General features: G+C 32.6%; 2 protein-coding genes across 4 annotated transcripts in view; one reads left to right on the forward strand and one right to left on the reverse strand.

Annotated features, from left to right (window-relative positions):
• On the reverse strand, window positions 1–11,752 carry LOC100370443 (DNA polymerase delta subunit 3-like). The gene is made up of 10 exons (XM_002730580.3): window positions 11,653–11,752; window positions 9,311–9,366; window positions 9,119–9,212; window positions 8,393–8,432; window positions 7,995–8,127; window positions 7,533–7,749; window positions 6,676–6,865; window positions 3,300–3,395; window positions 2,733–2,858; window positions 1–227 (listed from the first exon to the last, which is right to left on the reverse strand). The coding sequence occupies exons 1-10, from the start codon at window positions 11,713–11,715 to the stop codon at window positions 67–69; spliced, it is 1,176 nt and encodes a 391-aa protein (XP_002730626.1). The 5' UTR covers window positions 11,716–11,752; the 3' UTR covers window positions 1–66.
• A 3,116-nt stretch (window positions 11,753–14,868) lies between these two features.
• Window positions 14,869–26,301, forward strand: part of LOC102805865 (uncharacterized) — a 45,704-nt gene continuing 34,271 nt past the window's right edge. For all 3 annotated transcript variants that reach the window (XM_085498662.1, XM_085498664.1, XM_085498663.1), the window contains exons 1-3: window positions 14,869–15,044; window positions 18,908–19,068; window positions 21,519–21,560. In XM_085498662.1, coding sequence (XP_085354788.1) covers window positions 18,916–19,068; window positions 21,519–21,560 — 195 coding nt within the window. In that variant the 5' untranslated portion in view covers window positions 14,869–15,044; window positions 18,908–18,915. The remainder of the gene's footprint in view (window positions 15,045–18,907; window positions 19,069–21,518; window positions 21,561–26,301) is intronic.

Genomic DNA, 26,301 nt, shown 5'->3' on the forward strand with positions numbered 1-26,301 from the left:
TTCTACTGCATACACATTTATTGGTAAATAAATCATTGGAGTAAACATTCTCTTCTCTGTTACAACTCATTTTTTCTTGAAGAAACTCATTAAGGATGGTTGTTTGCTTTTCATTGGAGATTTTTTCTTAAGCTTGATGGGATTGGAATTTGTTTGTTGTTTTTGTTTAGTGTTGACTTCTTCAGGCTCACTGTCAGCTGATTCATTTTCCCAAACTTTTTCGGTAACTGTCAACAAATTGAGAATATTTACATGCATCAAAAAAATACTTTACACTGGATAGCCATTACATATTGAATAATCATTTTTTGACTATCTGAAATGGAAACATGTGTAACTATAGACCTTAGAAAGAGAGGGACGGGCAACTGGATTATAAAACAAAGAATTTCACAACATCAGGCGTGCAACATGGGTTACTACAGTTATAAACAAATGACCTAGCTAAGGAAGCCATATGACGTCACTCACAATTAATTTGCCGCGCAGTTTAGACACGTCTTTCAGTGCTTGTGCTCATTACATCGAATTTTTACTAGATTTCAATACAAGATCTATTTTTTGTACTGGTTATTAGATGACACTTAAGGTAGAGAGACTATTATTTGTGTTGAAAATTACGATTTTCACATTTATTTATTAATTGATGAAATGCACTATAAACTTTCATGTGATAAAGTCAACATAACATAGAATGTCATGTAAGTTGGTTAAAATGTAGATTTTCTGAAGGGGAAGCAAGGCAGCCTCAGTAGTGTTTTCCAAAATCAATAACACAGGTTTAATCTGTGTGCCTATAAGTTTCAAAGATAAACTCAAGACAAAGCAATGTTAGGATGTGTTATCAGTAGCTATCTGACACACAATGAGTGTTTCCAAACATTTTAGTGGTTTGTCTCCGCCCCTGTTTGTTTCACAGATTAGTCATTTGCATATGAATGTGTCAGACACAAGGTCACACAGCCACTGAAAAAAAATCATTGATTTTGGTGTTTTCATATGCCGAATTTATCCAATTATAGCTATCCCATTCCTTTATTTTTTTGGTTTCCAATAGCCTTACACATTTGGATGTCCCTACACATGTTAAAGCAGACCTTGATGGGAAAACAAATTGATTGTGCCGATAAACAAGCTTGAAAATCTTTGCTGTTACTTCATGGACGTTTTCTAGGAGTTTATGTTTTTCAAAATACAAGGTCTTTAACAAAAAATAACGTATACTTATTGTCATCGGATTAACACCAAATTTTCACAGCTTTAAGGTGACAGTGAGAGGAACTTGAATGTGTCCAGACAAACTATTTCATCGATTATTCACCAACGAGTTGTGGTTTGAGTAGGGGGCAATGCGACTAAAACAGTAATTGAAATTCAGCACACTATTTTTTAAAACGCGTTGCTTGCATAAAACTGACCAGACACATTCAATTTACCAGACTATTGAACAACTAGGAAAAGTGACAAAAATACTTCTTATCGCCAGCATAAATGCGTAATTATTTTTTTACAGAAAAAGTAATTTTTCACCTTTTATTAAGTAACGGGTCATAGAATGCAGATACGGGCATGGCAAACACACCTTTGCAAAGCTTGAAGTCTGGTGATTCTAAAAATATATACTTTCCTGGGTCTATTTGTAGTCATTTGGTCACAATTAGAAGATGAAAACAAGTAAGCAAATAATAGTCCCGCTACCTTAATATGAGTTACAATTTGTTTTTTTCATTATTATATATTAACTACTCGGCTGATTTTTTGTGCAGTGAATGGTTGACTAATACTTACTAGTATCCTGCGACTGCCACATTTCCAGGAAAATAAAAACAGTTTTTTTTGCATTATCATATTATCACTTAAATCATACTATTTTCAAGGATATCCGCGTATTTTAGTTTTGCTAGTCTATATTTTGAAGTCATAATTCTGAAATTTCTGAACTGTCTGAATGGCCTTCTGGACAGATTTTCGCCCGATTTCTCAAAAATAAAACATCTGTTGTTCAAATTATTGTGTTTTTTTACTTGAGTCGTGCTATTTTCGAAGTAATCAGGGTATTTTAATTTGATGACTTGCTTTACAAAATTCAAAATTACTAATTTTCTAAACCGTTTGAAAATGTGTGAAAGTCGGCTTACATCGGAAATGGCTGACCTGGTTTGTTTTAGATCGCTGTAATTTCACCCGATTTCTGTTGTTTAAATTATTGCATTTTTTACTTGAATTGTTTTATTTTCAAAGCCATTAGGGGATTTTAGTTGGTAAATTGCTTTACAAAAGTCGAAAAATTAGCATATTCAAGGCCGTCGCTTCTGTAGTCACGCAGGGGCACTCGCGCGTTTTACGCGATTTCATGAGTGCTGCCGACAGTGCAAATAAACAGATGGTTAACCCAGGTTAAAACAAAAGAAATACTATAGTTGCCTGTCCTTCTTTTTCTAAAGTCTATGGTGTAACAGAATACATTATGTATTTTTTAAATCGGAGCATGATCTGTTCAAGCATGTCAGAAACATAGTGGGTCAATTGTTTTTGAACTTTATTCCAAAGGTGACATTCATTATGTTTCCATGTATTTACATTAAAATTATGGTGAGAGTGTATATTTTCCAGGACAAAGCTGTTATATAGAAGCATTCTTGAATTACATGTACAGTATATTCATAATGACTAAATGACACCTCAAGTAAAAAACTGACTATTTATGAGCGAGAAAGATGATAAGTACTTACCCATACATCCATCATCATCCATGAAGGTCTTAGATTTCAAAACTCTCCTTTTTTTCTTGTAATGTCCACTAATATTACCAGCATCATGTTTGACCGTGGTCTCTGATGGTTTCTCCTCAACCACTTCTATGGATCAATCAAATAATGCGTCTTCAGAAGAGTAAGCATTTGTGATGCATCAACATCATTTTAATATGTGCATAGATAATAATAATAATATTTTTATTACACCATAATGAATGACAGTTCATCTTGAATTGAAGTAGCCATTTTGAACCCTTTCCAAAGGCCTAGCCAATCTGAATTTTTGGTTGTACATCATTGATATAAGTCTACCAAGATTGTGAATAACAAAATTTCAGCCATTTTGCATTTTCAGAAAAATGGCAAAAAAGCTGAACACATTAAAATTTGACTCATACCGTCTTTTTATCAAGTGTATTAAAAGTTTTTGGTACTGACATATTTGTGATGGAAGATGCAATATGTTTTGGTACTTGCACACATTGTGATGATTGGTGCAAAAGAAAGTGAATGCTCAGGTGAATCTGCTTAATAATGTCTGACCTTTAGCCTCGTCATCATCATCATCACTGTCAGACATCTCTCTGACTCTGCGCCTTTTTCGTTTTTTCATTGGTTGTTTTGTTACCTCTTCCTTTTCTATATAAGATATCATTTTGTTATTGCAATCATTATTTTGATATATATATCATACACATGACACTACTGTGATATATATCATACACAGGACACTACTGTGATATGTATATCATACACAGGACACTACTGCAATATATATATCATACACAGGACACTACTGTGATATATATATCATACACAGGACACTACTGTGATATATATATCATACACATGACACTACTGCAATATATATATCATACACATGACACTACTGTGATATATATCATACACAGGACACTATTGTGATATGTATATCATACACAGGACACTACTGCGATATATATATATCATACACAGGACACTACTGCGATATGTATATCACACAAAGGACACTACTGAGATATATATATCATACACATGACACTACTGTGATATATATCATACACAGGACACTACTGCGATATATATATATCATACACAGGACACTAATGTGACATGTATATCATACACAGGACACTACTGTGATATGTATATCATACACAGGACACTACTGTGATATGTATATCACACACAGGACACTACTGTGATATGTATATCATACACAGGACACTACTGTGATATGTATATCATACACAGGACACTACTGTGATATGTATATCATACACAGGACACTACTGTGATATGTATATCATACACAGGACACTACTGTGATATGTATATCATACATAGGACACTACTGTGATATGTATATCATACACAAGACAATACTGCGATATATGTATATCATGCACAGGACACTACTGCAATATGTATATCATAAACAGGACACTACTGCGATATATATATATCATACACAGGACAATACTGCAATATGTATATCATACACAGGTCAATACTGCGATATATATATATATATATATCATGCACAGGACACTACTGCGATATATATATATCATACACAGGACACTACTGTGATATGTATATCATACACAGGACACTACTGCAATATATATATCACACAGGACAATACTGCGAAATATATATATCATGCACAGGACACTACTGCGATATATATATCATGCACAGGACACTACTGCAATATATATATCATACACAGGACACTACTGCGATATATATATATATCATACACAGGACACTACTGCGATATACATATCATACACAGGACACTACTGCATTATGTATATCACACACAGGCCATTGTTGTGATATGTATATCATGCACAGGACATTACTGTGATATATATCATACACAGGACACTACTGCGATATATATATATCATACACAGGACACTAATGTGACATGTATATCATACACAGGACACTACTGTGATATGTATATCATACATAGGACACTACTGTGATATGTATATCATACACAGGACAATACTGCGATATATATATATCATGCACAGGACACTACTGCAATATGTATATCATACACAGGACACTACTGCGATATATATATATCATACACAGGACAATACTGCAATATGTATATCATACACAGGACAATACTGCGATATATATATATATATCATGCACAGGACACTACTGCGATATATATATATCATACACAGTACACTACTGTGATATGTATATCATACACAGGACACTACTGCGATATATATATATATCACACAGGACAATACAGCGAAATATATATATCATGCACAGGACACTACTGCGATATATATATATATATCATGCACAGGACACTACTGCAATATATATATCATACACAGGACACTACTGCGATATATATATATATCATACACAGGACACTACTGCGATATATATCATACACAGGACACTACTGCGATATACATATCATACACAGGACACTACTGCATTATGTATATCACACAAAGGCCATTGTTGTGATATGTATATCATGCACAGGACATTACTGTGATATGTATATCATACACAGAACACTACTGCGATATGTATATCACACACAGGCCATTGTTGTGATATGTATATCGTGCACAGGACACTACTGCGATATGTATATCACACACAGGCCTCTTGTGATATGTATATCATGCACAGGCCACTACTGTGATATGTATATCATACACAGGACACTACTGCGATATGTATATCACACACAGGCCTCTTGTGATATGTATATCATGCACAGGACACTACTGCGATATGTATACCACACACAGGCCTCTTGTGATATATGTATATCATGCACAGGCCCCTACTGTGATATGTATATCATACACAGGGCACTACTGTGATATGTATATCACACACAGGCCTCTTGTGATATGTATATCATACACAGGCCACTACTGCGATATGTATATCATACATAGGACACTACTGTGAAATGTATATCATACACAGGACACTACTGTGATATATATATCACACACAGGCCACTACTGCGATATGTATATATATCATACATAGGACACTACTGTGATATGTATATCACACACAGGCCACTACTGTGATATGTATATCACACACAGGACACTACTGTGATATGTATATCACACACAGGACACTACTGTGATATGTATATCATACACAGGACACTACTGCGATATGTATATCATACACAGGACACTACTGTGAAATGTATATCATACATAGGACACTACTGCGATATGTATATCATACATAGGACACTACTGTGATATGTATATCACACACCGCCACTACTGCGATATATATATATATCATACATAGGACACTACTGTGATATGTATATCATACACAGGCCACTACTGCGATATATATATATATATATCATACACAGGACACTACTGTGATATGTATATCACAAACAGGCCACTACTGCGATATATATATATCATACATAGGACACTACTGTGATATGTATATCATACACAGGCCACTACTGCGATATATATATATCATACACAGGACACTACTGTGATATGTATATCACACAAAGGACACTACTGTGATATGTGTATCATACACAGGACACTACTGTGATATGTATATCATACACAGGACACTACTGCGATATATATATCATACACAGGACACTACTGCGATATATATATATCATACACAGGACACTACTGTGATATGTATATCACACAAAGGACACTACTGTGATATGTATATCATACACAGGACACTACTGTGATATGTATATCATACACAGGACACTACTGCGATATATATATATATATCATACACAGGACACTACTGTGATATGTATATCACACAAAGGACACTACTGTGATATGCATATCATACACAGGACATTACTGTGATATGTATATCATACCTGATTCTTCAGAATCAGCAATTATATTTTCTGCAACTTGTTCCTCTTCTGATGAGATTCTTACATCTTCCTCCTCATCCAAGATTTCAGTTTTTGATTTTTCTATTATTGTTTTCTTTTTCTCTATTTTCTTTGGAGCATCTTCATTAAAAAACGAAGCAAGTTTTTGTGTTTTGGGTGCAGTTGAATTCTGTAATAAAAAAAAAAACAGTGACGTTATTGTACTTCTTGATTGAAACACATTACCTCAGAAAACAATGAGGTCATACAAATTAAACCTAAATGTGTGCAAATTTAATATCACTCTGAGCTGTATTTATAAATAAGATTTGATAGAACACATGCTGAGGGGACACAAATGTGTGGCATTCAAAGCAGTGTTTATACACTCCCATAATAGCCTATAGCTTGTATTCATATCAAACTTGATAACCACTTAGGTCAGAACCTAATTGGACTGATTTAGGCCAGAAGCACAGTGGACCTTCTCACCATCAGACTTTCTCATCCAAATTTTTCTGCACTTTTTTTTATTGGAGCCAACAAAACAAAATTCGAGTCAATTGTCAGTTTTTACTCATAAAATTTACCTATTTTTGTCCCAGACTTCTGAAGGAAAGTGCAAACTATAAACAAGACAATTTGTGAATTTTCGAAGAAAAGAGGGAACTGGTGGTAAAAAGATTTAGGCAAATATTATAGTAGATCTAATCAAGTCAGAACCACAGTGGAATATTTCAACCATGTTGTTCTATTACTACATTACATGAATGAAGATAGATGATGTAATCATATAAAGCACACATAACTGACAGAAACCATACAAAAACTGATATTATTGTAGAAAAAAACATCACCTCTTTATGAACAGTGCCATTTTCTTCCTTTTTAGGTTTAGTTTTACTTTTAGCTTGTACTTTACTAAACATTTCACCAATACCAGTTTTGCCTTTATTACTTCCCTTTTGAGTGACTACTTTTGGTTTTGGTATTGATTCAGTTGTATTCTGTGTTACTTCAGTTACACCTTGCCTTGGCCGTGGTTTGGCATCATTACACTGGATGGCACCGAACCTGTAAACAGCAGAGAGCAACCATTCATGAAACATGTCATCCTGCACATCAAAGTTGGTTTAAATAAGTTTTGGCATATTTTGAACAACTGACAATAGTACATCTAAATCAATTACAACATATTCAAATGATTAATACAAGAAAATATAAAATTATTTAATTTCTATTCAACAGAAAGTGGATGCAAATAGAATCCCCTCCACACACATAAACATTTAAGATTTGATTGAGGCAAGCATACTTACTTATTAGATTGATGTAAATGTTCCTTAGTGATATCATAGTCCACAGTATACAAAGCATTGCTGTCCTTAAGTAGGCATTTATGAATGCTATAAATATGCACACTAGTAACTTTATCTAAACTGCATTTCGTAGCTGTTAAAATAAAGAGAAAGTACTATGTAAAGAATTTACCACTGAGCCATAGTTCATTATTACTAAGAAATAACCATGTTGGAACCCAGACTGATTGAGTTGTGCAGCGGGTCACTACCATAATTTTGGGTTTTTACAATCTTTATTCAAGAATACCAGTCAGCTTGTCTGATTGTTTTCTCTGATGAGATTGAGTCTAATGATGCAGCAGTGTAAGAGACTGAACTGTATAAACCGGTACATTGAAAGAGTGTTATTCACTTACCCTCTAACTGGTTACCTCTTACTAGTGATAACTTTTTCATCTACAACAATGAAAATGCAATTGGAAGTTACAGTGGACACCGAAATAAACTGATCATGAAAACCTTTACCTTCCTATTAATTTCCCCTGAAACATTTCAAGATCTCAAGGGATATATTTAGCTGGGTTTGTTTTGATACCAGCACTTTTAATCCCACCAAGCCAACAGTTCTGGACACAACCAATTTCACAAGGGGTGTTTGGTGATAAAAACAACAATAAGAAAATCATAGATAAAATCATAAATTTGTTTTTCCATTTTTCATTCCACCAGTGTAACATGTGGAATGTTATGTTGAGAATTCAGATATGGCTGTATATCATGAAACATTCATGTCTCATCCATATTCAAATTACAACAGTAGACTGGTTGCCAATATTTTCGAATAATGTAGCAGATGGCCATCTTTCATCTTTAATATACAATATCTGGTTAATAGACCCATGCATGAGCTTTTTCAGGACAATGTTGAATTACAACTGTAAACAACTTTTGTATCTTATAGACAATATTAAAATGGTGATTTTTTTAAATCCGCAAAGTGTTCTGCGCTTGAACTAACTGATATCTGAAAGCGATCGGCAAAAATATTAAATTAATAGCTGTTATTTTTTGTTCTACAACTTTATCTCTGAGAATAGCTATGGCTGTGAATTGTGGGTGTGTATCATATACTTGTAACTTACCACCAAACCATCACCATCCTTCTGTTCACCTCCTACTAAGTATGTTACACATAAATCTTTTTTCTTCTGCTTCTGAACATACATGTAAAGCATTCTGAAAACAAAATATTGATTTGCATTCAATGATCACATGATCACACTAAACAAATTAAAGGTAATAAGTAATAAAGTTGGTATTGATAAATTACTCACTGCTTTGCTTGATTTACGTGTACAGATAGAGTCTTACTAAGCCATTTATACGTCACCTGTAAAGACACACATTAATAATAAAGCAGTGATATCATTTCAACAGTCCCAAATTGTACAATTAGTATATTTTTTATTTCATATGTACATTATACGAAAAATTCTTTGAATAAAACAAAATGGAATTTTGTAGGAAATGTAATTTGTCTTATAGTCTTACGATTATTACATAAATTTGTACAAATTAGTACCTCACTTTTTGTAACTACCAATTAAGAAAAGGAAAAGAGTGAAGTCAATCTTTTTTATAACGTGGCAAAGACTAGGTCCCAATATCACATGCTAGAAAAATTAAATGAATGTTACATTTTCTGATTCATACAGATTAGAACCTTAATTTATTAATTGGTGGGTTACGGTAGTTTAAAATTTACTCTGAACTTTGAATCCTCATAGATTTTTGTATGCAGTTACATTTTCTGCACAGATGCAAGATTTTGGTCTGCATTACTTTATACATTAATGATGTGCATGACCGTGAATTTCTGCATGGTAAATTCTTAGGAGTTTATGTAAGTGTGAGAATGGCTTACTAACAACTACTGATAATAATTAATAGTACATCAAAAACATCCTAAATTACATGTAATTTGTACATGTTCACAAACATCTCAAGTCATAATTTCATGACTTAATGAACGTACGTACTATTCAATAACAACATGTCCACTTCATCACAATTTACTAGATTTGTGAGTAATGTGAGTACCGGTACTATAATATAAATTATAATATGTTTTCCATTGACATGGATTAGCATATTCAATATACTCCAAAAAAAAGCCATGCAATCTATATGGGCTCAATATATCAGGTGACAGCAGAAATATAACAAAAAAAACAGATGATGAAAAACTAATATTCATTCTGGAAATAAGGACAAGGAATTACTAAATGAGTTATCAAAATATGTTCATAATTGCTTCACAAAAAGTAAGAAAAATTAAAAGCACTATGACAGCTGCCTCAGTTCAAACCACAAAATAATAATTATCACATAAACTATTACATACATAAGATATACATTATATATATATTTTTATGAATGTAATAATAATTTTATTGCATCCTTAGAAATACAATGTTTCTATCAGTTAATAGCAATAAAGATTAGTTATGATAACTACAAATGTACTACCATAAAAGGAAAGAAAGTTGGATAAAGCAAGTGTTACATATCAGATGGCATGAACATGAATACAGTTGCCAATCTTTTTTATTATTACATCATCTTTTAAAGAAATCAAGAAATTAAATTTTTGGAGATCATCTTATGTTTCTTGTGGAAATGTAATGTCTTGTATGATTTGTTGGCATATTAATTTATATTGAGAGCATATCATAACAAAGTGCAGTTCATCTTCTATTTCATTCTGTGTACATTGTTTGCAAATTCTGTTTTCAGTAGATATTTTTGGTTGCGTATGCCTCCCTTTTTTTATTGCTAAATTGTGATTACTAGTTTGAAATTTTGTTATTGAAATTCTTTGTTTCAAATTCAACACATTCAAGTATTTTTAAACAATTATAAGAGACTCTGAATTTTTCCTGAAGTCCTCAGTTTTGTTTTTTCAGTTATATGTTTTCTCCAGAAATTTATGTATTTTTGCTTTATATGTTTTGTTAACAAACCATTCTGTTGTTCTAGTGAAAAAATTATGTTGTTCGTCATTTTTTGTATTGAAGAGTACCATTGTAAATAGGATTTCTTTTGTTCAAGGTATGCTTGTGTTGTGATATTATTGCCTGGTAGTTTACTGATACGAGACCAGTGTTTATTAAATTAATCTGAATATCTACCAAGAGTGGGAATTCTCCGACTTCGACTCTGCATGCAATATTTGCCACAGATTTGTTCAATATTAGAAATTGTTCATAAAAATTCAATTGTGTTTTTTCTGTTATTGTTTTGTCCCATTTGTTGTAATCTTGAATTTCACGACCCCAGATTTTAGACCCATGTTTGTTTGTTTTGTTATTTCCATATACTTATCCTGAAGTGATTGGATTGCAATAAAGATATTATTATCAAAAAAACACATACCACCTCATCAGTATCATAATTAAATTCATAATTTTAATAACGATACGAACGCAATAAACAATATTTAGTATTGTACCTCCATGATTTCAGTACCAAACCATGTATTGATATTGTCGTGTTGATGTCAACTCCGACCCTTAGCTGAGTCCGGATTTAAGCATCGAACTGTTAAGTGATAATCACAGTTTGACATATTGGCTGGTTCGTCATCTGTGAAGAGTAATAGACATAGATAACTTACAATTTTGTTCTCATCTACGACATATTCTTGAAGATTCTCCAGATACAGCTCATCCATCGCCATCTTATTTGCCGCGCCAGTTTAACCTTTCACCTATGACCTATGCCACAGTCTTCTTAACGTGTCACGTGATGTGTGTAACTAACTTCAGAGATAAATTTTAAAATTTTGGCGGTGAACTGTATTAGTATTTTAAATACAGGCAATGCAGATGTTCAAAAACAAGTTTTATATATATACGATTCTTCGAACACTCTTCAGGAAGTAAATCACAGTGGCGTGCTGATGGCGCGCGTACATCAGCATCCCATAATGCAATGCGGTAATGAAGTCATTGTAAAGAGAGAATAAGTACCAGCACAGAAAAATGAGATAATAAAATTATGTGTTTTATTACCGCAATATAGTCAACGGCTAAAAAGTACACAGTTTTGACAATAAATAACATTTGGTTAATGTGACGCCAAAATTATGAATATGAAACTATTACATCACGCGCATACTCGTATATGTTTCTCGTTTCTTGAATGCGAAATTTACACACTTTGAGGTGGGTACTACTCACGGGGTATATACATGTTCTTATATTTGAATGTGTTCGATGTCATTTCTTTTTAAGGGGTGTACCTTTTACATGTAAAAACTCTGGTGCGATCATGACAGAATTGAAGCCGAAGAAAACAATGTGCACGACTGTTTCATAGGAAAAAATATTAGAGGGTTGGCAAGTCTTGAGGGGTATTTACGTAAGCTGTAGTCAATTGTATTTATTTGCGTAACAATGTAATTCAAATAAATAAAAAAACGTAAATTCGTTGACATGGGCAAGTTGTAAATTGTAATCAGCTATTTTATTCGTCCGTAATTTGTACAAAGATCTAATTTTTTGTAAGCGAATAAAGCATTTTCCACATTAAATGCCGTAATTCGTGCCCAATTTCAAATTTTGGTTCTTAGACACAAATTATCAAGTACATTATAAAAGTGTAAAATGTTATTAGGAATTTGCATTATTTGTAAAGTGTAAAAACCCATTTTTTTTTACTGTAAATGAAACTTTCCATTTTATTTCCTGTTATTTTCTGTAACCTGTATCAGCTATCCCCCTTGCCCCCTTTATATTACATAAGGGGAATGAAAAAAAATACAACGAATTCATTCTTTGAAAAAATAACACAAACTAATTGAAGGAAAACAATATTTTGCATAGTTTTTCAGTTTTTCATGAGTTACTATCTCTAACTCATGATTATTCAAAAAAATGGTATTCGTCTTCGATTGTGTTTAAATCAATAATTTCAATAATTAATTTGTGTGCATATACTCTAAACATATGTAACGACGAATTTGAGAATATACTTATCAACACATAGCAAAGTTTTAAACATTTTAGATTGTTTTTGTGACCATTCGCGTCTTCTTGCCAGTTATTATAGAAGCATTTGTACTTGATATGCCCAATAAATGTATTTTTTTAGCGCAGTCGAATTGAACATTGTAACATTTATATGCATAACGAAAAATACGAAAATTTAAATACGAAAATCCAGTGTTAATAATTCTAATATAGCGTCGTGATTGAGTAGGCTGCACTGACCAAGCGTACATCTTACAGCATAGTTACACGCATAAGATGAGAGTTTGCAATACATATTTACAAAATGTGTGAATATCGCTTTATTATCAAATCCTCAATTTTTTCGTATTTTGCACTCAAACAAGTCGAATAATTTTTAATTTAATTGTGTGTGCATTTTTATTTTGATCTTTTGAAAGTTACCCACGTTAAGAATTTTATTAAATAGTGCCAATAACATTTATTTGGAAATTTCTGGAGAAATATCGTTAAATTCAGACGATTTGTTTAATTTTATGGCATTACAATTCTGTATATGCAATTTTGTAATCCTTTATTTTCTAAGTCAAGGTTCATTCTTTCTGGTCCTTTTAATCGAGAATCGTCAGTCTGGTTAATGTTGTTTATTATATCAATGTCCTTATACGAATCATGAATTCCATGAAATTATCGAGGTTACCAGTGACATGTTAACATGTAAATACAACAATCAAGGGGTAATTCATTGTCAAACATTGCTGTTAACATTACAAATAGTTCATTGTCAAACATTGCTGTTAACATTACAAATAGTTCATTGTCAAACATTGCTGTTAACATTACAAATAATTCATTGTCAAACATTGCTGTTAACATTACAAATAGTTCATTGTCAAACATTGCTGTTAACATTACAAATAGTTCATTGTCAAACATTGCTGTTAACATTACAAATAGTTCATTGTCAAACATTGCTGTTAACATTACAAACAGTTCATTGTCAAACATTGCTGTTAACATTACAAAAAGTTCATTGTCAAACATTGCTGTTAACATTACAAATAGTTCATTGTCAAACATTGCTGTTAACATTACAAATAGTTCATTGTCAAACATTGCTGTTAACATTACAAATAGTTCATTGTCAAACATTGCTGTTAACATTACAAATAGTTCATTGTCAAACATTGCTGTTAACATTACAAATAGTTCATTGTCAAACATTGCTGTTAACATTACAAATAGTTCATTGTCAAACATTGCTGTTAACATTACAAATAGTTCATTGTCAAACATTGCTGTTAACATTACAAATAGTTCATTGTCAAACATTGCTGTTAACATTACAAATAGTTCATTGTCAAACATTGCTGTTAACATTACAAATAGTCCACGTCACAATACAGATAATCAATTAAATATACACTTCAAACATTATGCAAACATTTAGTAGTGCTGGATTGTTTATTTTTGTAAACACCAATTTCAGTCGCATTCCGACGAATTGTCTCATGTGTTTAAAAAATATACTATTTTTTCCTTACCTTAAAAAAATAGTTAATTAATTGTTAATTAATAGTTAATTAATAGTTAAATATAATTAAATCAAGTACCATGTATTGAATGATATCATGATTGTTTTGACATGTCAAGAGAACACTATAGAACGATCAGAAATGAGACCAACAATAGAGAAAACTACACACACGCATACAGATTTTTAAATAATAAAGTACACCAGTTGAAAAAATGTAAAGAAATGTAAAAACAACAGAGAATTTGTTATTTCTTCGCGGTTAATTAAGGGAATAATATTGTTATATACAACACCTTATACATTGAGATATACAAGTATATCAGGATTCGCGCCCTCATCGTCTGTAATTTTCATTTCCGGGGTATCCAACATTCTCAGTGAAGTGTTTTGATATACGTAATTGTGCACTTGGACCTCTTTGATCGGAGTGGAATCGATGTAATGCAGAGATGTGACAGTTGGGACAGTTATTATTGGTCGTAATAAAAGCTGTAGCGCAAAAGGACCTTATATACTAAGGTAAATGTTTAATATCAAATACTGTGACATCGTTCATGGCTGACAATAATATTATAATGACAACGCCATGGTGTACGTCTTCAATGGGAGTGGGCGATTTAAGAACGCCATGAATTCAAAATTTACGTTGATTTTCGTTTGGTTTAACCAAACTCTACCAGTTACAGATAGTATTTTTTGGGTCATTACCAGACTGTAAGTGTCGTCACGTCATTGTTTATTCTTTATGGTCGTGGTTGGCCATTATACACTTAAACTGTGACCACTAACTGGCCCTGACCACCTCGACCTTGCACCCATTTGACCAGACGATAGTTATCAGTTTCCATCTCGTCTGTCCTAAATTTTCTAAAATTTGTTAAAATACAATCTCCTAGTGTTTCCGTTATCACCACTGTGTGCAGAATCACGTAAATGTGATATAATCAATGGCATGTTGTATTGCACTATTGTATTTAAATGAGTTGTTGACAACACGTTATATTATTATACGCCACTCATGGTCTGTGGGATGGCTGTTATTTTTCTCTCAGTTACTGTCCGTCAGTCAGTGATGCGTCTGTTGTGTTGTTGAATAAATCTACCGGTAATATAAGCTTGGCATAAGATCAGCAAACATATTGAATTGCATCACGAGCTTTACTGTGACATGTTTGCACAGGACGTTTATATTTCTGGAATGAAGGGTATTTGGCTTTGGGTTCAAACCATAAAACGTTTTTGGCTTGGGAACAGGGGATTCCTGGTATGAAATTCTTTAGCTTGAGGAGGTTGCTGTTCATAACTGGTACATTATCATAAATTGTCATCAATTTTGTTGAAAATCTCTGTCACTGTCCAACGAACATGTGAGTCACATTTCCTAACAGTGACTCATACAATTTAATTTTAAATTTAACTAAATGCTGACATGCAAACTCTGATTAATTAGTTTACAGCTGTAGTCTTATTAATTTGCCACACTAGTTTTAATAGGATATATTGTGCAGCGGGTTGCATGTATGTACACTATAAAGATGAAGGTGTGTATGCACATACAGTGGATGATGGTTGGCTGTGTCCATGTAGATGGTAAAAATATCATTGTGAAAAGTCATTTTACTTTATTAAAATAAAATACAGTAAGAGGGTCCCTAACAATGACAGACTATACTAGTATTGTAGTATTGTAAGAGGTCTACCTAGTGATGTTGTAATATATGGCAAAAAGGTCCGTGCCTAGTAATGCATGATAAGAGGTGTCCATAGCAATGATGTAATAAATGATAAGTGGTCTCCCTAGTAAAGAAAATATATGGTAAAAGTCTCCCTAGCAATCATATTCCAGTAATATATAATAGTAAGAGATCCATTTAAAGCTGTGAACAGCATTGCATAGGTCCTAGCATATGCCTGGTCAGAGGACCATCTAACAGTTTATTAGGCCCCGTTTAAACAAAGTTCGAAACAGGGACTTGTATTTTAGTCTCCGTCCGTCCAACATGAGTCATATTTCAGAACCCTGTGAACCAAATCTGTACATTCTTTGCATGTGCCTAGTACTTTATCTGGGACATATGCACATGTAGTGGTTTACTGATTCAATCCAAAATGGCTGACCGGAAACCATTTTGTTTTTTGAAAATGTGGTAACTTATGCATGCTTTATCAGTTTTTGTTCAAATTTGGTACATACATTTTAGATTACATGTCCACGACAATTTGTTTTACAATCAGATCAAAGATGACCGACTGGCGGCCATCTTGCTTTTTGACCGTACTACTATGTCTTCATGGCTTAGGAACCATTTTTATTCATATTTAGAACATACATCATAAATATAGAAATATAATGTTCATGTCTTGTTTTTTGGAAAATGTCATTTCTTGGACAGGATTTGTCCTTTTTTGTTCAAATTTGATACAAATATATGTTGAGATACATGTCCATGATGGTTTGTTTTGTGTTCAAATCCAAAACGACCAACTGGCAGCCATCTTGTTTTTTCAAAATGTAATGTTTACATGTTTTTTTTCTCTTCAAATTATACATATTAGGATACACGTCCTTGACAATTGGGTCAAAGATGGTTGACTGCCTGCAATCTTGCTTTTTGAAATTCAGTTTGGATACAAAAAATTCATGAATAGCATATCCTGTTTAATTTCTGAGCATATATTTCAGTTTTGGAAGAGTAATTTAATACATCTAATTTCTGTTGATACCAGTAGTAGACCAGCCAATTATTCGCTCTCAATTACTAACTATGCTTTTTGTCCATAACTTTATTTTTTGGCATGAATAACATTCGCCCTAATTTCAAGTCATTAACACTGATTTGTTCAAACTTATTCACCCATGTGTACTGTAGGAATTAAATATGCACTTTTTATTCTCACATCATTGTAAAATAAAGTTGATAGTTAAGGCACTCATAAGTAACAAATGTTCTTTTGGCCATTTTCAAAGAAATTCAAAGATGGTGGCCAAGTCACATGATTGTCTGAATTATTTGGCTTGTGCCTGAAGTAATTCAGTGTGGAGATGTAACATACCAAATTTCGAATCAATCAGATAACTGTGGCATCAGTCAAAAACTGCTTCCTGTTTGGAAGAAATCCAAGATGGAAGCCAAACCATGTGACCATTCACAACAAGCTTTACAAACTTTAATGACCTTTATACATAGATGCTAGAACAGTTCAAAGGTGATGAAGAAGAAGATTTTTAAACATTTTCTAATATGGCTGGAAAGGTCATAATGCTACTATAAAACAATTAAAATTTCTAGGCCCTCAGAAAAATGGTCACTTTCAGTTTAGTTTCAATCCAAGATGGCAGACAAACCATGTGACTAATCAAAATTATATTATTTTTCCCGAAGCCATACAATGACCATACAATGCACACCACACAATGTACACCACACAATGTACACCATACAATGTACACCATACAATGTACACCATACAATGTACACCATACAATGTACACCATACAATGTACACCACACAGTGTACACCATACAATGTACATGGTACATGTATATACAAAATATCAAGTTTAATGATTTAGGCCCTCAAGAGAAAAAAATTCCCTAAGTTTTTGTCAAAAATCAAAGATGTCACCTAAACCATGTGACTGATCAAAATTATTTTCTCATACATGTAAGAATCTATGGCCATACATATCATATACGATATATCAACTTAATTGGTTGAAGTACTCTTGAGAAACAAATTCCCAAAATATTTGTAATTTTTTACTGAAATCCAAGATGGCAGCCAAATCACATGACTGATCTGACTTATTTTTTAGCTTTCTGAAAGAGAGAGATGCAACATGGTAAATTTGAAGATAGTCTTCAAAGTGTGGCATCAGTCAAAAAATGACTTCCTGTTTAGAAGAAATCAAAAATGGCGGCCAAACCATGTGACCAGTCATAACAACTTTTTCAAACTCAAATGTGCTTCAAATCTAGATGCTAAACAACAATTTCCGATTACTGTGTTCTAGTGGTTCTGAAGAAGATTTTAAAGTGTTTTTGTCGTTTTTCAGAGAAAAAACATGGCAGAAAAAGTCACATGACTGCTAAAGTTTTTATTGGTGATATCTATTACACATAAGGTTGTACTATCTGCCATAAAAACAACTGATCGTCTAGACCCTCAGAAAGTGGTCAAATAGCCACTTCTGGTTCAATTTCAATCAAATATGGCTGCCAATTGGCCAATCAAAATTCTGAATGCTTGGACCCCAAATGAAGTCAAAATAAAGGGGACTTGCAACTCTACATGAATACTCACAATGATGACATTTTATGACAGTTGTATGGTTGGGCTCATTCAAAAATTATTAATTGATCAATATATTCATTACACAGGTTTTACAATGAATGAATATAATAGTAATGGATATGGAGGAGTTGTGACTGCTCAGAATGGAAACTATGTGTTAGATACATCATCCAATACAACATTGGAAAAACCTAACTATAATACATTAAGAAAAGAAAGACATCAAAGAACAAGGGATACTATGAAAGTATGTATTGAAACCTCAGTTACATTTATTGTATTATTTAGTCTGTCTGTGTCATATCTGTTTTTCTTCTCCAGACATGGTGTGATTGATGTACTTATGTTGACAGAATATGCTAATTTGCATATATTAATGAATTTATATTGCTGTATGGTAAATTTTGTATGGGAAATGTAACTATTGGTTCATTTATGACAGCAGTGTGTTTGTGCTAATTTGCATGTGTGAATATATTTGTTAATGCTTATGGACAAGGTCATAAAAATAGAGCATTTCTATTCTGATCTTTTGAAAAACTTGGTTAATGTATTTATGGGTGCAATGTTGACTATTAACCTATATGCAATGAAGGTATGTGCTGCTTTAATTATATTAGTACCTAATTTACATTGATTCTAGAAAAAATTCTTGCATTCGTTTAATTAGTTGCAACAACATGTCAGGTCTCATTTGCATATTTTAGTCCCAAGGAATAATTGTAGTAGTGTATTAATAATCAGGACTAAGTACTTTCTACTTCCTTTCTATGTTTATATACATGTACAATCACTTTACAAAGTCACGCCAGGTTTCCAGGAAATCTGCCCTCTCTGATGGCTTACTTGTTTATGAACAATTCTAGTTTAATTTGGTTTGTACAATGCTGGGTCTTAAGATTTTGATGAGAAAGCCTAATAAAGAAAGCAGGCGTTAAGATATTTTCTACATTCACAGTCTTTAGAAAGTAAATGTAGACATCTTATGAGTCATTAACAAGTGTAGATGGCTGGCCTACATCCACCTTGTAATGAAACCCTTTGTCACACGCAACGTAATATTACCGTAATTGGTATAGTACAGGTGTGATGGTTCAAATACCAAAATGGCAACAGTAACAGAAAGACTTCCCTGGCGGCGATGATAAAATACGAACACGGAGCCAACAGATGAGGTTTCAACTGGTACTGGTTTTATTATACTCTGCAAACATCAAGTACAATAACGCTGTAAAACTCCACTACTCCAATAACTAGATACTTAAACTCCAATACAATTCAACGAGATCTCCGATCTGAACTCAGTGCTGAACAACTCCCCTATATATACCCACACTGTCTATAAATAGACCATTACATCAGCATAGATAATGAGTCTGGAACTACAAATTTCTAGAATGTTTCATTACCTTCTATTGCCTCATACAGTGTTCTATTACCTATTCAACCAGTTTCTAAAAAAAATCTAGAATATTCCACCCAGACACAGTACGGTTTTAGAACATTCTTAGTGACACGGAAGTGGTAAATAAGTCGTATGCGACCCCCTTGTAATGGTGATGAAGTCACATGTATAGAGCACAGATGTTTTTGTATTTACTGACATTTTTGGTTTCCATATGTGAAGCTCATAATAAATAGTACCCCTATGTTTACCCTGTCTGTGTGTCTGTTTTATCAAATATTTCGCACTTGCACACATCGCTATCGGAATGACTTTACAGATAGCCGTTATCATTTAATGTTAATTTCATTAACACAAAAGTTATGTAATAATATCAATATTCCAGAAGAATTGAAAAATGATGTCCAGATATCAAGAGAAGACATACTAATAAGACAAGTTGGTGAATACAAAATATTTGAAATCAGAAATAACAATAACTGACATTTTACTTTAGTACTAACATTTTATTGCTGTCAACTAATAGAAACTATTTCTAAGGATGCAATAAATTCATTATAACATATTATGTAATGTTGATTTCCATTTAATTGTGTACTTGGATAAAAATTATGAATTTGTGAGAAGTTTAATTACATTATCAATATATATAAATTTGTATCACAACATGCAGTGTAAAATCTGTGACAAGACATAGAGATTAGTCCCTGAATTGGATTTATCGTTTGGTTGTATGTCTCTTCCTGGACATATTCACTGATGATCACTGACAGCCTTCACGCATATGTGACCTGATTCATGACTTGTTCATAATGGGATCACACAATGTGTTCACATAATCCTCTATTTTCAGTTTTAGTTGAATTATATAAGTATTTAGGTTGTCTGAGATTTTTCTTTTTGTTATATTTATGGTTAGCTGATATCAAAGTGTTTTTCAAATCTACAATAGAGAAAAAATGACAAAATTTCAAAGTCAAACAATCTATTAGGGTAACATTAGGGTAACCAATGAAATTTAATCACATTTGGTTTTTTTGCAGCAAAAAATCTTTGCATTATGCATAGAACATTTTTCTAAAGTATTTTAAACCAAAATTATCATTTCAACTACATTGTATAAGACCTTCACTGATTGTCTGCCCCGTTAGATGATTCACTAATATGCAGGTAGAATGAATGGTAACCAATGATCAATAGGATAATTCACATCATGCATAAAAGACTTCTATGATATGATATACACATTGTATGTTATCCTCCCAGTGAATGTATTCTATGTTGTCTTACAGGCATTGGATCCCGCCTTAACCCAGAGTCTTATGCCTGAAAAGGTGAGTATTCTGTTATATTATCACATCAGTACATGTAACAATCCTCTGAGAAAAGTCCATGAAAATCAACAAATACTTGATCTGTAATATAACTACAAGGAACATGAACACATTGATAATGTCTAATGTTTCATATCCCAACCAACATATTAATTGATGCTATAGTTAATCAGATATCACATCACCATCTATACCATCCACAAAGTACAATGTACTTGTGTGTGTGCACTCACTTACAACATTACTTTAAGTATTGACCAACAATTTCCAGTGACATATCAATCTCCTTATTTTAATTCAGTCAATTTGATTTAGTTTCACCACGAGACTATGAATAATCTTGCCACATCATATTTGACCTGAATGTTTTGATGCAACCATTTGCTCTATTAGAAGCACATACATGTAAAAGCCACTGAAAACAAAACTTGCATTTATTTTATACTTGATAATTAAAATATGACTTATTTTGACCATAGATAGAGTTAATATGGCACAGATGATCAGCTTTATGTAATCCTACATTCTCTCACAAATGCTTTGATCAATCCTTTTCAAATCAGAAAACCATTTGTTATTGTGTACTAGTTGTTATTGTAAACTATTTGCTTGCTGCCAACATCAGCCATACGTCTGTTGATCACAGTACTTTAAACCAACCATGTAATGTTACTTTACTAGACTGATATATTCCTTCATTTATATAATTTCCTTTCAAATTTGAAGCTAAATCTTTTCACATTCAGATATATTGATGTTTTATCCGTAATTTTTATAATTAGCAATTTTACTCCACTAAATACAACTTGCTTTGTATCTATAAAGTTGAATTTCACTGAAATAATTGTAGTGAGCACATTTAGTTTCTTCATTGATGAAATATTTGTAGAATTTAGAGTTTTTATCCATTCAGCAGGTACATATCGACCACTTAGTTCAATTCCAAATAAAGATTATGCATTTACCAATCATAACAACCCTCCCTTTACATCTCTTATGGGTGGGAAATGTGGATGACTCTTTGACATTGTGTGTTGCCCTCTGGTGGGCAGTATGTGTAGACTTTTGTTTATTTTCTACCATGACTGAAATCTCTTGTCTTATTGATGTGTACAAAACATTTCCTATATGGTATGCAAGTCTTAGTTACGATGGACTTTTGTATGTTTCTCACATTTTTATATGGCAACCCAAACATTCTGTTCAAAGCAAGGTTAGAACAGAAAACTGAATGTACAATCCTGGTAGCACATGTTGGTGGACGGCAACAATATTCTAAATTAGAAAACATGTGATTGCAGAAAAGTGAAAAGGTTTCAGGAATATAAAAATAAAATTAGCTTTATACTGTTGTTGCCATAATTCTATATTGTTTATATATATGATGATACATTTGTCATACTTATTATTACACTTGTACAAGTTGGTATAGCAATATAGCTTATGAAGTTGTCAGTGAATTTAAAACAACACTCATAGAAATGCTGCAAAGACAGGCTTTTCTGTCACCAAATCACACCACTGGGCATACATCTATTTACTTGATTCCTTTTTAACAGCTGTTAGTCAGAAGGCAGGTCTTACAGGAACTTCGCTAAAACCGTTGCCATGACTAAATCTACTGCATACATAGTATTTGCACTAAATTGCATAGTGCTGTTAAAATGAATTTTAGACATACATACATAGTGCAAATTAAAGTATAGCACATTAAAGATATCTAATAAGGGCAATGTGTGCAGACATTTTCAACCCTATCAATGTTACTTTGCTGTGTTTTGTTGTGAATGCCAAGGAAGATAACTTCCTGAACAAAACCCTTTAGAAACTACTTCAACACCACATGAGTTATTTTAATTTGTGTTTTCTCATTTGTTTGTCGTAATGTCCTCATGAATAATTAATCACATGATGTTGCTTAGTTACATCATTTAAAACAACACTATACTGATGACATGTTAAACTTTCCCTGATAAACATGCATGTGGACTGTCAATACTCAAATATCAAGTGCCAACAAATGAGGTCCTGATAATTCATCTAATGAAATATAAAAACTAAACTTTGAACTGATATTCTGACATGTTTGTGGCTCTGAACTTGCTCTCTAAAATGTTTAGTGAAAACAATGAATATTACATATGATAATACATTTGACTCAAAATGGCCGACTAGTGGCCATTCACTAGTGACCACTTTGACTGATTTTGTACATTTATTATAATTACCTGCTTTTTAAAGTAAATTAAGCAGTAGTTTACTTGAACACACCTGCCCTCCTTATATCTGTATCCAATCTTTTCATTGTGGTTCCTTGGAAATGGTGAATGATTGACAGGCATTGACCCGTGTTGCAATGTGGGTTATTCTTTTGTTGGATCAGGTGAGGGCAATCTACTTTTCGTATATTCATTCTAGTAATTAAACTGGACTGAAGTGGTAATAAATTTCAATGTATGCTCACTTTATGGTGGTGGCAGGTTTGTGGTGGAGGGGTACGTGTGAGGATGCGTTATAATGTAATAAGCAACAGTCACTATCCAAGGATTTAATTTTGTACAGTTTATTGTTCTCATTGTTCCACATATATTTGTATCACTGACCTTACAGAGGTCACCCTTAGATCACATTTACCTCTGATTGGATTGACACAGTATTTCATTTCATTATGGTGTGATATTGTATGTCGTATGATTATAGTAGGTATATACTGTCCTCTATATATATATAATTTATTTGGTGGCACAAAAATTGGGTAATTTTATTATATAGTATGCATGATAATCCTTACCCTAAGATCGCTAAGGTATGATCACTGTATGAAAGTGTTGTTGGTAGAATCTTCATATTTTTTTTTTATCATATGAGTGATTGTCCGTCATCGTCCGTCGTCGTCGTCTGTCTTCGTCTCCGTCGTCCGTGTCAATGTTTTACTTTTTCGACTTCTTCTTGAAAACTACAAGCCTGAATGCTTTGATACTTGGTGTATATGTACCTTGGGTAGACCTCTCTTAGGTTTGTTCATTTCATGTTGATATCTTCAATTCTCTAATTTTGGTGAATATTTTTTGTAATTTTTGGTAAAAAGTGATATTTTCGATTTCTTGTTAAAAACCACAAGTCCGATTGCTTTGATATTACATATATAGGTACTACATGTGGACCTCTCTCAGATTTGTTCATTTTGTGATGATGTCTTCAATTCTCTAATTTTGGTGAATATTTTTGTAATTTTTGGTAAAAAGTGATATTTTTGACTTCTTGTTAAAAACCAATAGTTCAATTGCTTTGATATTACATATATAGGTACTACATGTAGACCTTTCTTACATTTGTTCATTTCGTGATGGTATCTTCGATTCTATAATTTTGGTGAATATTTTTGTCATTTTTGGTAAAAAGTGATATTTTCGACTTCTTGTAAAAAACCAATAGTCTGATTGCTTTGATATTACATATATAGGTACTACATGTGGACCTCTCTCAGATTTGTTCATTTTGTGATGGTATCTTCAATTCTCTAATTTTGGTGAATATTTTTGTAATTTTTGGTAAAAAGTGATATTTTCGACTTGTTAAAAACCAAAAGTTCAATTGCTTTGATATTACTATATAGATACTACATGTAGACCTTTCTTAGATTTGTTCATTTCGTGATGATATCTTCAATTCTCTAATTTTGGTGAATATTTTGGTCATTTTTGGTAGAAAGTGATATTTTCGACTTCTTGTTAAAAACTGTAAGTCCGATTGCTTTGATACTATACATATTGTTCATTTTCTAATGATGTCTTCAGTTCTTTAATTGAAATATGCATTGCTAACAGCGGAGCTATCTCAGCCGACAGGCTGCTTGTTATTTTGTAAATTTTATTTTAAAATTTTTTTATTTCATGTTTGAAAGCAGAATGTTGTTTTTCATTGCGTTCACTCAACCATTGAGTTATTGAAATAACCAAATAACTGTTTTCAATTATTTACATTGTATACAAATTATAGTGATGCTTATCATTAGAATGTACTATAGCTCAACACACGACAGTCATTCCTTCCATTGAGATAAGGGGCTCCACCTACATATAAATGGAATAATCCAATTTCAGATCTCTACATCTTGTTAAGTGCATGAGGCCCATCTCTGATACAAAGGAATTTTGCCTTCACTACATGTATTTAACACAGCTGTATACAAAACATACTTAATATTTCTAGAATTCTTTTCTATTCTACCAGTATATATCAGATTTATAAATATATATAGATATACATAACAAATATATAATCATGTTAACTAAAATATACTGTATTAAAATTTGGTATATAATAAATGTACTGTGCTATATGTAGGTGTTAGAGCTTATGTTGCATTTGTAAACTGTTTAAGTCAGTTCTGTCAATCATGAATGCTACGTGTGTACTAAATTCAATTTGGTAGGTCAGCGGCATCCATAGAAAACGACATATTTATGAAATGCAAGCAGAAAAATAATTTATGATGATTGATGAGTTTAATAGAACAGAACCAATTAGTTTTATTTATAGCAAAATCAGGGGGTTGGTCCTCATTTCCTGGAAGATCTCCTTCTATTTCACCTGAGTTTCTCTACACGTATCATTCATTAGCATTTTGTTTTTTGTGGAGCCCGTTGAAATTTGTATTCATGAGCCAGTTTCTGAGTTGCTGATAGTCAGGCAATACACATGTGTATGTCCATCTGCGGTTACATGTTTTGAAAATGGT

This window comes from Saccoglossus kowalevskii, chromosome 1 (assembly GCF_978046115.1).
Source record: "Saccoglossus kowalevskii chromosome 1, keSacKowa6.1, whole genome shotgun sequence".
Taxonomy (NCBI): Eukaryota; Metazoa; Hemichordata; class Enteropneusta; family Harrimaniidae; genus Saccoglossus; species Saccoglossus kowalevskii.